Source organism: Ictidomys tridecemlineatus, chromosome 8 (genome assembly GCF_052094955.1).
Source record: "Ictidomys tridecemlineatus isolate mIctTri1 chromosome 8, mIctTri1.hap1, whole genome shotgun sequence".
NCBI classification, from domain to species: Eukaryota; Metazoa; Chordata; class Mammalia; order Rodentia; family Sciuridae; genus Ictidomys; species Ictidomys tridecemlineatus.
Genome location: NC_135484.1, coordinates 56,748,509 through 56,763,894, shown reverse-complemented (window position 1 = coordinate 56,763,894; position 15,386 = coordinate 56,748,509). Strand labels below are relative to the sequence as shown.

Here is a 15,386-nt window from a genome sequence, read left to right as displayed (position 1 = left end):
TGAGAATTTACACAATGTGATGATTTGCCTGTCAAGAGATTTCTATTGCCAATGGCTAATAAGCTTTTATCCCTGCATTTTATCCTCATTTCTAAGTGTATTTCAACAAGGAATATAACCTAAAGCTCTTTTAAAAAGAGTTACTTGATTTCTAGTGAGATGCTTAGGTTTTCTTCTTATAATTAATAAATAGATCAATGAAATCTCAATTTAAAGGAGGCTAAAGAAATGGATATCTTCAAGGGACAGAAGCTTTTAATAGGAGAATTTCAGTTTAATTAGATAATTTTTTATTAAAGTTCATACTTAAATATGGAAAATAGCTAGTCAAATGATATAACCATTAAGTTAGTATTGTGGCTTTATATCTATATTTTATGATTTAGGAGTAAATTAAAGCTTCTGAAAAGTATTTAATACTTCTGAAAGAATTTTAAACAAAGAGATGAGCTTTTTGATCACCACTAGTCTGAACGATTTTGTTCTAGCTGACAAATTCTTTAACCTCTGATACGTTCATTAGTAAAATGCCAACTAATTGAATCCATTGACATGAAAAACCACAGGCTGAAATCTGAAGTGCATACATCATGCTGAAGGATTTTGACTCAGCCATGGAGGTAATAGTCAGTGAGGTCAGGTCAAAGGGGGTTAAACCAAGCCAGGATATAGCCAGAGGAATACATCAAACACTGATTTTAAAAGGGCAATTAATCTTAGACAGAAATGCTTCCTGGGGAATGAGATCTCAATCTTAAGAGCACACTACATGATGTAGCAGTAAAAATGAACATATACAAGCTTACAGAGCTTTTATCCTATGATCACAAACAGAAGGAGAGTGCTGTTTATCAGAGAACTACAAACCCATTTAAAAATACTTACATTAACTTCTTCCGGATCTATATTCACTTAGCTGTACAGGTTTAATGAACACATATACCAGTAAATATATTTCACATATCTTTTTTCATGTATAAAATCTTATTTTTGCCCAAAATATTTCCAGAATCTTGACTTAATATTAATCTTGAATTATTTTTAAACAAGAATTTCAAAATATGTCTAATTAATTCTTATATTGACTTTTGCTTGTAATCATATTTCTTAGTGAGGAGAACATAAACCAGTTTTTAAAAACACATATGGTTAATTATAATTGTAAATAAAAGACTGTATTAAGTGATTATAAGACCATTTTAATAAACTCATGAAAAGCCTTCTGGCAAAACAAAAATAAGGTAATAGATGTTAAGCCTTAGCTACTAAAAAAAAAATTAATAAAACTTTGAAATCATAGGTTCAAAGTGTTTTGGATTTGCTTTCACAAAATGACTCAGTAATTCCAGCTCTGTATGACAGGGACCATTAATATTTGTCAAATATGAATTATAGAATAAGTACAAAGCTGATTGTTTTATTTAAAGTATAGGTAATAACTGTGCTATTTTTCTGGTACTAGGGATTGCAAACAGGGGATTGCATATAAGATCTAGAAAATGCTAGACAAATACTCTACTTCTGAGTTACATTCTCAGCTCTTTAGGAATTTTATCACTAGGTTGCCCTGGATGGCCCTAAAATTGTGATTTTCCTGCCTTAGTCACCTGAGTAGCTAGAAGGCACAGCTGGCCATCATACTATATGTGGCCAGAATGAAGTCCCACAAAATTTATTTTAATGAAGTGATGACTTGTTTTTACTTGTTTACATATATTATTTTGGCAAGAGAATTTTGCTTTTTGTTGCTAAAGATGGAATAGTAGTCATGAAAAGTTTTGTTACCTACTTTTGGGAAAGGTAGGTTATTTCACTTAGCTTGAGATTAAGATAGAGAACAATAATTGAGGGAAAATCAGAGGCATCTTTTGTTAGGTCCAGTAATCTCATCACCTCCATTAATGGAGAATTAAAATAATCATTTCTATTTCTTTGATTTTAGAAAAGACACATAAATGGGCTTAAATTAAGAGATTCTGTATCACCAAGAATAGCCAATGGTGCATGTGTGAGGGGAAAAGCACAGAGATGAAGAAAGAATGAAGTAATCAAGGCAAAGAACTTGACTCATTTAAGTTTAGAATTTATGACAAATTTAAGAGAAAACTTAATTACCCAGTTTAAGCTAACCTAAAAAAGTTAAACATGACTCTAGCAGATCTTTGCTCCTAAAGGGGTATATTTGAAAACTTTCAGAATTCCCACTGTGACTCACATCAATGAGGACCAAGAAGAGTAAGATCCAGAAAGTGCTGAGCCAAAAGGGAAGGCTTTCATTATAGCCAAGTGAACCAGTTTGGTGTTGGGGTCACACTATATCAGTGCATTTACAAATATACCTTCCAGTGTTACATGAGAATAGCAACAGCACTAAATAAATGAATGATAAGCTAATTATAGTCTTCTCAATGAAAAACTTTCCTTTGTACCAATAGCATGCCATAGTCTCCTGATGGCCTCTTGCCTAAAATAGTTTTTATATTTTAACAAGTTATATAATGATAGTTAAGCTGAATAAAGAAGATGCAATGACTAGAGATACTTGAGTGAAATAAGTGTCTTCCTTTTTTACCAGAACCACAGTTCTAGTATTTCTAATTATGTTCAGAAGTTAACTTCTAAAGAAATAAATCAATGGCATGTAACTCTTGCCATAACTTCAGATATTCTATCTCTATAAGTAGCTTCAATATTGGCTCACATTTAGAATTCATCATAGATCCATATTACCAACTACTATTTTGTATAGTGGAATTACGAACAAAAACAAAACTTCCTTAAAACTTGACTTGCATATTTCTCTTATTTGTTAAAAAAAATTTTAAAAAGTTGGAAGATACAAACAAAACAAAACAAATATTAAAACCTTGGGAAAAAATAGGACTGTGAAGGCTAACAGCAATAATACCTTTGGTTTATTTAATTCTATAACCAAATTATGAGACAGTTAACAGGCAACATCCTTGTTTGATAAACTGAGTAATCTGGATTCATTAAAAACAATTTCCCAACTCAAACCATATGAAGATATAGAAAGACACTATTCATTTAATTCAAATTCTAAATGAATGCAAAAAGCACTAGTGAAATTATAAAAATTATTAGTTTATCATAAACATTCAACCTGAGGAGGTTTGGGGAACTGCAGTCCTATGTTTCTATGGCATGAGTCTGCAAACTGAAATGCCAATTCGTCTGGGGGTTCAGAGTCACCATGCAGATGACTGACAACCCTAAGACATCAAACAACTAGCTTTAATACTATCTGAACACATGGAGGCTCTACCTTGTAAGGTGACCATGAGATTTACATGTTGTTTTCCTAACTGCTTTCTATATGTAAATTAATCAATCACAACATTTGGCTCACTTCATCACACAATCTAATCATACACAGCAAAGGAGAAAAAATATGAACATGCCACTTTTTTTTTTACAATTCTGTGGTTTCTCATAAAACATATTAAAATTAAAGTAATTTTAGTTTTAAGTTAAACTGCCTAAATAAGGCATTCTAATTTCCCAGCCTCAGCTTCACTTAGTTCCCTCAGTACCAACATTTCTGATCTTATCAAATACTTCATGCTGTAAATGGGGGAAAGACTGAAAAACATTTCTCCCTCAGCAAACAGAGTATGGACATTTTAGCCCACATATTACCTGCCAGCAACCAGCAGCTGATTAGCTGATGAGGGATTCTACAGTGGGCATATGTGACCTGATCCCTTCTCCTTCTCATCTAATTTCTGCTCATCTTTCATTTAAGATTTCTAGGTGGTTCCTAATATGTTTTGAATATCCATAATCCTGAACATATTACAACTGTACATCTTTCTATCCACTGCAATTACACCAAACCTTTGAATTGCTGGGGAGTGTATTATATGATTTACATATCTTAGTATCCCCAGGGCACAAGATAGTATATACAACGTAAAGAAAATGAATACTGAGTTTTTAACATTAAATGGAAACCAAAAGTCAAACTGCAGTTGGGAAAGGAGTAAATACATTCTTAGGAAGAAGGCCAAAAATGGAAAGGGGAAACCAAGTGGTTACAGGACTGTATTTCTTGTTGGGAAAGATATTGGGTACAATTACTAATTTGCCATGAACACAAGTCTTTCCTACACATGTGCTCTACTTGTCCAACATCAAATATAAAATAAGGTTAAGAGCAGCCCAATACTTACAGAGAACTGATCAATGGAACCTTAAAATATATTTTAAAAAAATGAGAATGAAGGGGCTGTGGTGGTATCACTCAGCGGTATCGCACTTGCCTGGCATGTGTGAGGCACTGGGTTTGATTTTCAGCACCTCATATAAATAAATAAAAACAAAGGTCTACCAACAACTAAAAAAAAAAAAGAGAGAGAGAGAATGAACATTTGATAATCCTAGCTTACACATATATATTAGAAGTCTGGGAAATGAAATATGATTAGACAAAGTTTATATCTTTTGTAATCTCCAAAATAAAAACAAAGTGCTATGATTTTTAATTTTTGTTACTGATATTTTAATATATGTTTTTCATAATGAACAAAGAAAGAAATATCTCACCTCAGGTCTGGTACAGAGGCTTAGATCTGAGTCATTTTAATTACAGCTGAAACCACAAAAACAATTTACCTGAGCTCACCTTTGGTTATTTCCTCTTACCTGTAACTTGGCTAACTCCCCTAGCCACTTGCAAATCAAAAAAGAAACACACAAAGCAATTCGTCATGACTTACTTCATGAGAACAATGACCTAAAGCACGTCTTCATAAATATTAGTACATGATACTTTTATATGATGAAATAAAAAAAAATTCCTTCACAGCTGAATCACTTCTTGTAGGTTGTAGTAGACAATGGTGCCACATAACTTTTACAAGTACTTTCTCTTTTTATCATGTGATGATCGTCAGTTCTTATCCACACACACCCAATTTTAAAGTCTTTCGCTTTCAACTAGAGTGCAGGTGTGTCAAAATACATTTTATAATATTACAGGTGCACTGAACCAGTTCTTTACTAAAACAGTGACTTGGTATTTCTGAAGATTCTCCACAGGCTTTTAAATGACAATTACTTTCTAAAAATATCCATGAAGTGAGAAAAGGAAGAGGCAAAGATAAATTTTTCTAAAGAGAAACTATGGGTGTAAGGAAAAATATTTTTCCCTCTTGGAATGAAACATACCATTAAAAGAACCTTAAAAGTTTAGGTATTATTTGTCATTTCAGCGAAGTCTGAGTCCTTCAAACAAAATGAACACTTTACAGTTTCGGGGGGAGATGTTTACAAGGGACTCACCTAAAGCACTGTTTTGCCATGAGCCTTCATAGCCTTCAAGGTTTTATAACTGGTGTATGTTTGTTCCTTATAGTTTTGTTAAAAAAAAAAAATTTTTTCCAAAAAAAGAACTGTACTCATACAAAATTTACCAAGTCAAGTTTTAAGGAAGCAGTTTTGTTTTTCCTTCTGCTTGCTCATAATCCCACTATATAAAGACAAGTACTAGGTTGTTTTAGTACCAATTTTAGAATAAACAGTTTAAGAGGTAGGTGTGTGGATTAAAATCAGCTACCTCACTGCCCCATCTTCAAATAATACAAAGGAAATCACACTGTTCCTTAGAAAAGGATATACAGACAGGGAAGACTAGAAACATAGGAGAGAATAAGAATCTTTTAAAGAATAAATAGCTTCACATGTTCCTGTGCCATTTTTGTGTAAGGTTGTGTTAATCTTATATATACTCTTTGGCCTGGGTGAAGGAATGGCAAAAGTGAGCATGAAAAACACATTCTGATAAGGGGCATCAGACTGATTTCATTTATATGACTGATGTTTACAGTTACCATTTTAATAAATTCAACATAAAGAGTGGATAGAATTATATACAGAAATGCTAACAAAACAAAATAAACACAGTAGAAGTTCAGGTTCCTAAAATTACTCAGGGAATAACAATATCTTTAAAGGAGAATAGCAGATAACATTTAGGTATTAAACAAAAATCACACAATGAACAGCTAAGTATTTTCAAATGATATTTTCAACTAAAATCTAAAAGTATTTTTTTAAAAAAGAAGAGAAAATGAAAATGGGCAACCACAGTAAAGTAAAAAAACCAACAGTCCAGAAGGTGAAGATCTGAATTCTAAACCTAATTTTCTAATGAGCCAAGAGATGAAAAATTAAGAGACTGAAAAATAGAAGGCCCTACTATGACTATTCAATGATGTCAAATGCAAAATTAACTCCTAATTTCTTTCCACCCTTCTCTAATAAGTTTCCGCTACTCAAATACACGTAACATCTAGAAATAGGTAATCATGAAATAAAAGTGAATTGAAATTATAAATTCATAGTTAACCAAAGAAACAAAATAAAATTTTAAGTAAGTCCCCTGTCCTGGATTAAAAAGAACTGTTAAATTTACATCTTAAACATAACACTAGTTTATCAAGAGAGAATCCCTTATACCATCCTCACTAAGCATTACAGATCATTCTGTGTATGCTGACAACTGCACTGGTTGGGTAATAATAGATCATTATAGAACATTTTTCTTCTAAGGTTTTTGAGTTTCACTGTAATGGTCCCAATAATCAAGAATTATACAGAAATAAATTTTAAATGATCTGTGTGTGTGTGTGTGTGTGTTTGGGGGGGGGTTTACTCGGGATTTAATCCAGGCCATGTGCATGCAAGGCAAGCACTCTACCAACTGAGCTCTATCTGCAGCCCTAAAGTGACCCATTTTTGAAAGCAGATTGTTTTAAAAGAAATAGGAAAACACAATAAAGTAGCATTTAAATATTAAACTTAAGTTTCAATTTCAATTACTCTTAATTAATAAAAGTATTTTTCCCTAATATTCTTTAAAATATCACTATGGGTCTCATCTAAATCAGCAATAAATATTATTAATCTCTTAATTATACCTCACATGGGAAAAACTAGTTTATATTCCCAAGTCCTCAAGAATATACTAAAATAGACACCAAGCAGATTAAAAGCAAACTCCCTTGAAACTTGGAAAAATGAACTAGAACAGTTAAGATTATTCCCAAATCAATGAAAGTTTCCACAAATTCTTATAAACTAAATTCAAAATAAAGATGTACAGGAAAATGGCAACACTGATTGTCTCCAGTGAGGGGAAATGTTAAAGAGTTTGGTATATAAAAGTTGGGAAGCGGGTATGGGGTTGTAGCTCAGTGGTAGTTCGCTTGCCCCACACATGTGAGGCTTTTGGTTTTATTCTCAGCACCACATAAAAATAAATAAACAAAATAAAGATATTGTGTCCATATATAACTAAAAAAAATTATTAAAAAAAAGTTGGGGAGGGGAATTTTTTCACTGAATTCCTTCACATATGCATTTTTTTTATCTTGGAATTTTATAAATGTATTACCTATTAGATTAACAAATAAAATAAGCTTCAAAAGCAAGATAAATAAGACTTTACCAAAATTAAATATTTTTACTCTGCAAAAGAAAAAAGATAAGTCATAGATGAAAACAAAACCTACATAGTTCTGATAAAGAACTTTGTATCCAGAAAATGTAAATAACTCTCAGAATTCAGTAATAAAACAAATGAAAAATTGAGAAAAGGATTTGAACAGACATTTCATCAGAGATTATTTATAAACACATAAAAACACACTGAACACAAAATGGATGAAACTCAAAAAATTATGCTAAGTTGCAAAAGACAACATACTTTACAGTTCCATTTATATGAAATATCCAAAAAAGGTAAATTTTAGAAACAGAAAGCAGACCAATGGTAAACACAGCACAGATTAGCTGAAAATAAGTACAAGAGAACATTTGGAGGACATGGAAGTGTTCTAAAACCACTATGTGGCAATGTTTATACAACTCCTGTATTGTATTAAAAAAGTCACTGAAAAAAAAAAAGTCACTGAACTGAACCCAAAAATAATGATTTAACTGAAATAGTGAAAAGTCAATCAGTAGTAAAGATGAAATAATATTCTAAGGTATTATTATAACCAACTTAAAGTTAACCACTACATGATTTAATTATAAATAATGATTTGAGGTGAAAATAGTACAGAGAAAGAATTCTAGTATTAGAGATATGAGGCTGTGTATAAGAGACCATCAGAAACACTGGATATATAAACCAGTAAAAATGTAACATTAGTGAAAACAAATGTTATATTAACACTTCTAAAAAATATATTCATAATTTTTAAAATGAATGAATTCTCTACTATATCAATAATTTTCAGGAGTGATCACGGGTCTATTTCTTTAATCCCTTCTGGTAGGAATTCTGATGGCATTTCAGACGCTCCTTCTTTCTCCTTCCCATTGACCCTTTTTAAGAAGTGCTAAATATACATAGAAATGCCAGTTAGGTAAGCATACTTGACTAATGTTACACTCACAGAGAGGATGACATATACTGAACTCCACATTTTTTTGTAGGGTCATTTAGGTGGAATATCAACATTCTCCCCAATCCCACTGTTTCTAATTCTACTTCTTACAAAAACCACTTACTTAGATTCTTGAACTGTGTGGACAGTTAAACAACATGTAAATAACCTTGCAATCCCCCAACTTAAAATATATTAATAATAAAAGCAACATTTTCAAGTATTACTTTTATATTTACTAAAATATTATCTCTTTCCAACCAGGATTTAAAATATCAAGTTACACTTTCTTTGCTATATAAAAAATAAAATTTCATGCAGAATAGGCTACTGAAAATTTCTCTTTTTAAAATAAATGTAATTAGGGCGCAGGTTGTGGCTCAGTGGTATAAAGCACATGCATGAGGCACAAGGTTCGATCCCTGGCACCACATCACCACATAAAATCAAACAAACAAATAAACAAATGTAATCAATAGCGAATGCAATAATGATTAGGTGAAGGAAAAAAGGAAAAAAAAAAAAAAACCCAAACCAGAATATCATGTATAAAATGAGCATTCATAATGCCAAAACCCAAAATGTTTTGAGCAAGAATATTAACAGCACAAGTCGAAAATTTCATACCTGCCCATATGTAACAGTCAGTCAAAATACATGCACAAGAAAAATATAATAAAAACAGCCTTCAGGCTGTTTATAGGAATAATAATGAAACATAAATGAATTTGATGTTTAATCATAGGTTTTACCCTCAAGATATCTCATTATATTTATGCAAATATCTAAAATCAGGGGGAAAAATTCAAACACTTTTGGTGCCAATCATTTCAGATAAGGGATATTAAACTCTATGTGTGTGTATATTTTTCCCCCCTTTCAAATCTACCAGAACTCAAATCAGAGATGTGGTAAGAGGGCAATTTTAAAACAATGTATTTTATTTTGCTAAAGAGAATCAGTGGTTTCACTGCAAGTGTTTCTGTTACAAGCAATATCCCCCTACAAGATACTGAAAATTTCTTCCTGAAATAACTAGTGTTAAGTATGCTTATTTTACTTCATTAAAAAAGGGATTTATCAGAGCATGGCAGAGCATGCTTGTAATCCCAGTGGCTTGGGAGGCTGAGAAAGGAGGATCAAAAGTTCAAAGTCAGCCTCAGTAACTTAGGGAGGCCCTAGGAAACTCTGTGAGATCCTGTCTCAAAATAAAAAACAAAATAGGCTGGGAATGTGGCTCAGTGGATAAACCCCTCTGCATTCAATCTCTGGCACCAAAATAAACTAACAAACAAACAAATTAATTAATTAAAATTTAAAGAGAATTTAAAACAGAAAATGAAGTGTTTTAATGTTGCTAATTACATTACCTTCAGGAGCAATTGCAGAAGGACAAACTTCTTTGAGGAGATCACCCAGTGTATGTGGCTGTCCATCTGCAGCCACAGGACGAAACAGTTTCTGAATGAAAGGGCGTTCAGTTGTTGTCTATTTGAAAAAGGAAAAGATAATCCAAGCAATTAAATTTTTGCTGCTACTCCCTATAAATTAAAAGATATTAAATTTTATGTTGCTACTAGGTATCTTGTAATATGGTATAACCAGAAGTACACAAAATCACAGATATGGTATCACTGGGAAACATGTTTAATGATATAAATTTATATAAATCTAATGTTCCAGAAATAATCAGGCAAATTCAGGAAATGGAACATTCTAAAAACAACAGGCCAAAAAAATAAGGCATTAAAAAACAAAACAATATAAAACAAGAAGATATGGACAAAAGTGGTTTGTGTCAGTAACTTTTAAAAAAGGAGTATTATAAGAGATAATGCAAAAATGCAAAAATAAAGCCTGGCTGAATACTACACTGGAGAAGAAAATTTCTAAAAAATGCATTATAAAAGAATTTTTTGATAACTGGGGAATCATACCAAATACCAATATTCTATAGTATAATAATGATAATCACTGTCATAATATATTGCTAATCATTCCAGTTTTATCCATGTTTAAAATGGTTTTCTTTTCCTCAACTGTGACAATGAAGGCCTCATCATGACCCAGAGTACAGAGGCTCTGGAATTGGTCAGGGATTATGAAGAACACTGTTGTTTATGAGCTCTATGATCTCCCACTAAGTTCCTTTCACCATTATTTTGCATATTTCTTGAGTTTGTTGTAGGAATAAGTAAGGAATCGTGTCAAGCACAAAATAAATATTTTTTAAAAATCCTTTTCCTCTTTACTGTTACTTTTAAAATGGTAAGTTTAAATTTTAAGTTTCCTGGAGTAAAACAATCATAAAAATACAAAGGTTTGTGTGTGTGTGGTTTTTTTTGGTTTGGTTTAATCAAAGAGATACATCTCAATCTCTCTGACATAAGTGTTATAGATTTAGCTTTAAAAAAAACCAACTAGCTTTAAGTGCTGACATAAACTAAAAATCTTGATAATATGCATTGATTATACTTCAATTCACTTCATTAACTGAAGTCTATAGGGATTAAAAATATGATTGATAGTTTAAGAAGCCTATAGTTTTTGATACAAGTTGAAACCAAGAATAATATGTTCAGGCAACTGGTTAATTATATAATAAAGATAATAAGGGTTAGGGGAGTTGAGAGGAAAAAGAAATGAATAGAGAAACACAGTAATAATTTAAAATATCTACAATCCACTTTGAATTTCTATCTTCCAGACCATGAAGATGCTTTAAAGACTTTTTAGCAAAGGAAGTGGCATGATGAAAGAGACTTTTTCTGAAGGCTCATGAAAGCAGTACTGTGGATGATGATTTGGTTAAGAGGTAAAATCAGAATGACTGGTGAGAGGCCAGCTGATAAAGCAAGTCCATGTGATGACAACCAGGACTGAGACAATGGGAAAGACAGTGGCAGAAATGCATGCCAATTTAAAGAGAAAAAAAAAAAAAAAGCCTCAAAATGCACCTCCTTTAGTCCAACCTGAAAGAAAAACAAAGCCAAAGAAATCTCTTCAAAAAGTTGAAAATCTCATACGAATCCTAATTATTTACAGAATAGTAAGATGGCTTGGCTATGATAAAATTGCCTGAAAACAATATACTTGACAGGAAAGGTTAAGTAATCTTAGTTACATGTTAAAAAACAGACACTGCCCTCTAACCCTGCTGTTTCTCTGTATCTTTCCTTTTCCCACTCTCTCCTAAACCTGAGCAGGTGTAACCTTCAACAGTTTTTTAAAACAAGTATTTTGTTTGGTAGAGGAAAAGCTCTGTAGACGGTAACCAAAAATACTTTCAGCAAAATGCTGCTTGCATTTATTACAGAATAAATGCAAGGAAAAGCCTATTCCAAATATAGTCAAGTAGGTTAACCAACATTAATGTGGGTAACAACATATGTTTATTTATTCTAATAAGCTGGAAATTAGAAAATGCATTGACAATAAGAGGCACAACCATAGTACAAACTTATAAATCATATAGATCAAGTTCAAGTCTTATGTGAAACGTAAGGCATATACTCCAATAAAAAATGCAAGGCTCTTTCTTCTTAAGGGAGTAAAAACTTAAAACCAGAAAGAATTGGCTTCAAGTCCTGTTTCTATCATTTGTTATGAAAACATGAGCACAATTACTTTTCTAAATCTCCATTTCCTTAACTGAAAAAATAAAAATAATCACACACATACGAACACAAATAAGATGTGTACTAAAGGAGATGACGCCTACATTGTAGTTTTTTAAATAATAAAATGCACAACATGATCATGGCACATAGTAATTTGGAACTTAAAACACCAATGACCAGCTAGGCACGGTGGTGCACGCCTGTACTCCCAGCAGCTCCAGAGACTGAGACAGAAGGATGGTGAGTTCACAGCCAGCCTCAGCAAATTTGAGGTGCTAGGCAACTCAATGAGACATTGTCTCAAATACAAAATAGGGCTGGGGATGTGGCTCAGTGGTCCAGTGCCCCTGTTCAATCCCCAGTACCACCACCACACAAAAAAACATACCACCAACCAACCAACGACCAGGACCACAATTTTAGAATGCTGCAGTGCACATTTGATTTACTATTATCCAAACTTAGTATATTTAGTTTTTATTTCCTTTTACCTTCAATTTCTTTTCTTAAAATTCATTTATATGGATACCAAAAACCCCAGAGTAATAAAATTCAGAAGCTTATAGTTTAATATTTATTTATATGCAAGAGGGCAAAGGCAAAGTCATTTTGGGACTTTGATTCAAAGCTAGTCTTGAACTTAACCCCAAAGTCATGACCCATGAAAGAAAATACCAATAAGCTAGACTTCATTTAAAAAAATAAACAAACTTTTCCTCTATAAAAAGGCCTAAAGAAGATTAAAAGACAAGCTACAGCCAGGCATAGTGTACATGCTATAATCCTAGTTACTAGGGAGGCTGAGGACGGAAGATGCTAGTTTGAAGGCAGCCTGGGCAACTAAATAAGCAAGACCCTGACAAAAATTTTAAAAAATAATTTATAAAATTTTAAAAAAGGTCAAGCCTCAGACTGAGAGGAGAAAATCTACAAATCACATTTCCAACACAGGTCTTAAACCTACAGTTTACAAAACATGCTAAAAATTCAATAGTTAAAACAACAACAATCTAATTAGAGCATGGGCAAAAGACACAAGCAGAAATTTTACTAGAGGATATAGAGATAGTAAATAAGCACATGAAAATATGTTTAACACATGAGTGCCTGCTAAGAAAATGCAAATAAAACCATAATGTATCTGATATTACTACACACCTACCAGAGTTATCTAAAACAAAAATTAGTGGATGTTAACAGTACATACCTCAAAGGTTCTTGGTAAAGAGTAAGGCAAGGCATTATTTAAACAATGTCTAGCACATACTAAATGTTCAATATACAGTTACTGTTTTTATTAAACATGACTTAACATTCAATGGAAGCTTATTCAATATTAATATGGACTATGTACTAACTTATAAAACAAAAGGATGATTACAAAACATATTCATTATGTAGTTAACTCTTAATATGTTAGCATTAGTGCTAATTGTTGTTTTGCTCATATATATCTTATCATGATATAGTATGATTTTTAGAAATGTCATGACAATTTGTAATTCAATTTGTATGAATTACAAATTGTCATTTATCAAAATGACAATTTGCAAAAAAAGAGAGAATTTACAGCAAGAAAGGTACATAAAAGGCTCACTGACTAAGGAGTTAGAGACCATACAGAGAAGGAAGAATTCTATTAGAGAGCAACAGGAGACTGAATTCACTGAAACAGTGAAAACTGGTTATGAGAGAGAAAAAAACTTTAAAAAAAAAATCAGATAATGACAAATTTTATATTCTGCTTTAAAGTTCTTTGAAACAGGCTGATTGATTTACTAAATGTATAAGTAAAATTTATTTGATAATTTACACAGGTTGCTTAAATATATCAGAGGATTTTATTTGTAAGATTTGCAGGTATATTTGAAAGAAGTCAGCTATTAAACTACAACTGGAATCAGCCAGTGTCTCAGAATGTAATCAGATTGATATGCAATTTAAGAATTAAATCTAGAAAAGGAATAAGTTACAAAAATGGCTATATTATATGTTATCAGTAGCATAAAATCAATGGTAAGGCATTAGAAAAACTAGGCTTTATAATTGAAAATCCCATCAAAACTGGACTCACATCCAGTCAGTATATTTTTACTTGACACCATTATTTAAAATAATGTAACTAAGTAATAATAAGGCAAATTTACTATTAATGTTTTTTGGATCTTTAGCCAAGAAAAAAAAAAGAAAGAAAGAAAGAAAAGAAAAATGAAAACAACAACAACAAAAATTTTAATATAATAGGTAACTTCAGTGAATCACACATAGTTGCTAACATTCCATTAAGAGTCTTTACAGATACTGCAATATAAACAAAACTTCAGTAAGGAATTTATTTGTAGGGCTGGGGTTCTACCTCAAGTAATAGAGCACTTGCCTAGCATGCATGAAGTACAGGGTTTGAGTGTAAGCACCACCCCCTACACATGAATATTGTTTCCTAATTTTGTTTAAAAATACAGTGGTAACGGATAACAGAAATACAGCAAATGCTGAGAGAATGTTGTAAAGCTAGAGTACAAAATTTAACTCTGAAGGCTGGGAGTACAGCTCAGAGACCCTGGGTTCCATCTCCAGCACCCCAGAAAATAAAACAAACAACTCTGGACTTCTCAGGCAATAAAAGCAAAAGAAGAAACAAATTATAACCAGTTGTATAACTTTGTTTTCTAAGAATACAAGATACACCAGTAAGTATAAAGTAAAATACACTAACTGTAGTAGAATGTAAAATTAACAGTGAGGAATTTCTAAAAAGAGGATGAGAACAAAGGAGGCAATATAGAGCAATCTTCAAGCTACAACTTGAAACAGATTTTTTTTTTTTTAAATGGAGAAAGACTTAGGCCATTTTAGTACTCAGAAGGCAGCTAGAATGTAACAATACTTAAGAGAAATCAGTGGATAAGAAAAATGTGGGCTAAAGACCATGGCATAGGGAGATCAGAATTTCAAATGTAGTGGAATGAACAAAAGCTTGGTTGGAATCTCAAGTACCAATATGACTGACTTACTGTATGCCCAGGGCAAATTATACTCAACTCTAGGAGTTTGTTTCTTAATCTGAAGAATGGGGAAAAATTATATCTTTAAATGATTGCTGTGAAAATTAAATGATATAATATATAAAATTCTAATGCAACAGATAGTTAATATATGGTTATTTCTTTTCATTCCTCTTTAAAAACACTGTTAAATGTGTAACCAAAGAAAGTTAATAGTATTTAGTTGTTACAGAGCGAATTACCGAGAGAATGAAAAACAATTAGTATTCAACCATCAGTTTCCATTAATATTTTGCTAATTAGAACAATAATATTTGATACAAAGAAAACTGGGGTTTACACAG

General features: G+C 32.0%; 1 protein-coding gene across 5 annotated transcripts in view; it reads right to left on the bottom strand.

Annotated features, from left to right (window-relative positions):
• The window catches only part of Atg5 (autophagy related 5), a 125,674-nt gene that overhangs the window by 7,756 nt on the left and 102,532 nt on the right, over positions 1 to 15,386 (bottom strand). For all 5 annotated transcript variants that reach the window (XM_078019549.1, XM_005330133.5, XM_013360722.4 and 2 more), the window contains one exon: positions 9,788 to 9,905. In XM_078019549.1, the coding sequence (XP_077875675.1) occupies positions 9,788 to 9,905 (118 nt within the window). The remainder of the gene's footprint in view (positions 1 to 9,787; positions 9,906 to 15,386) is intronic.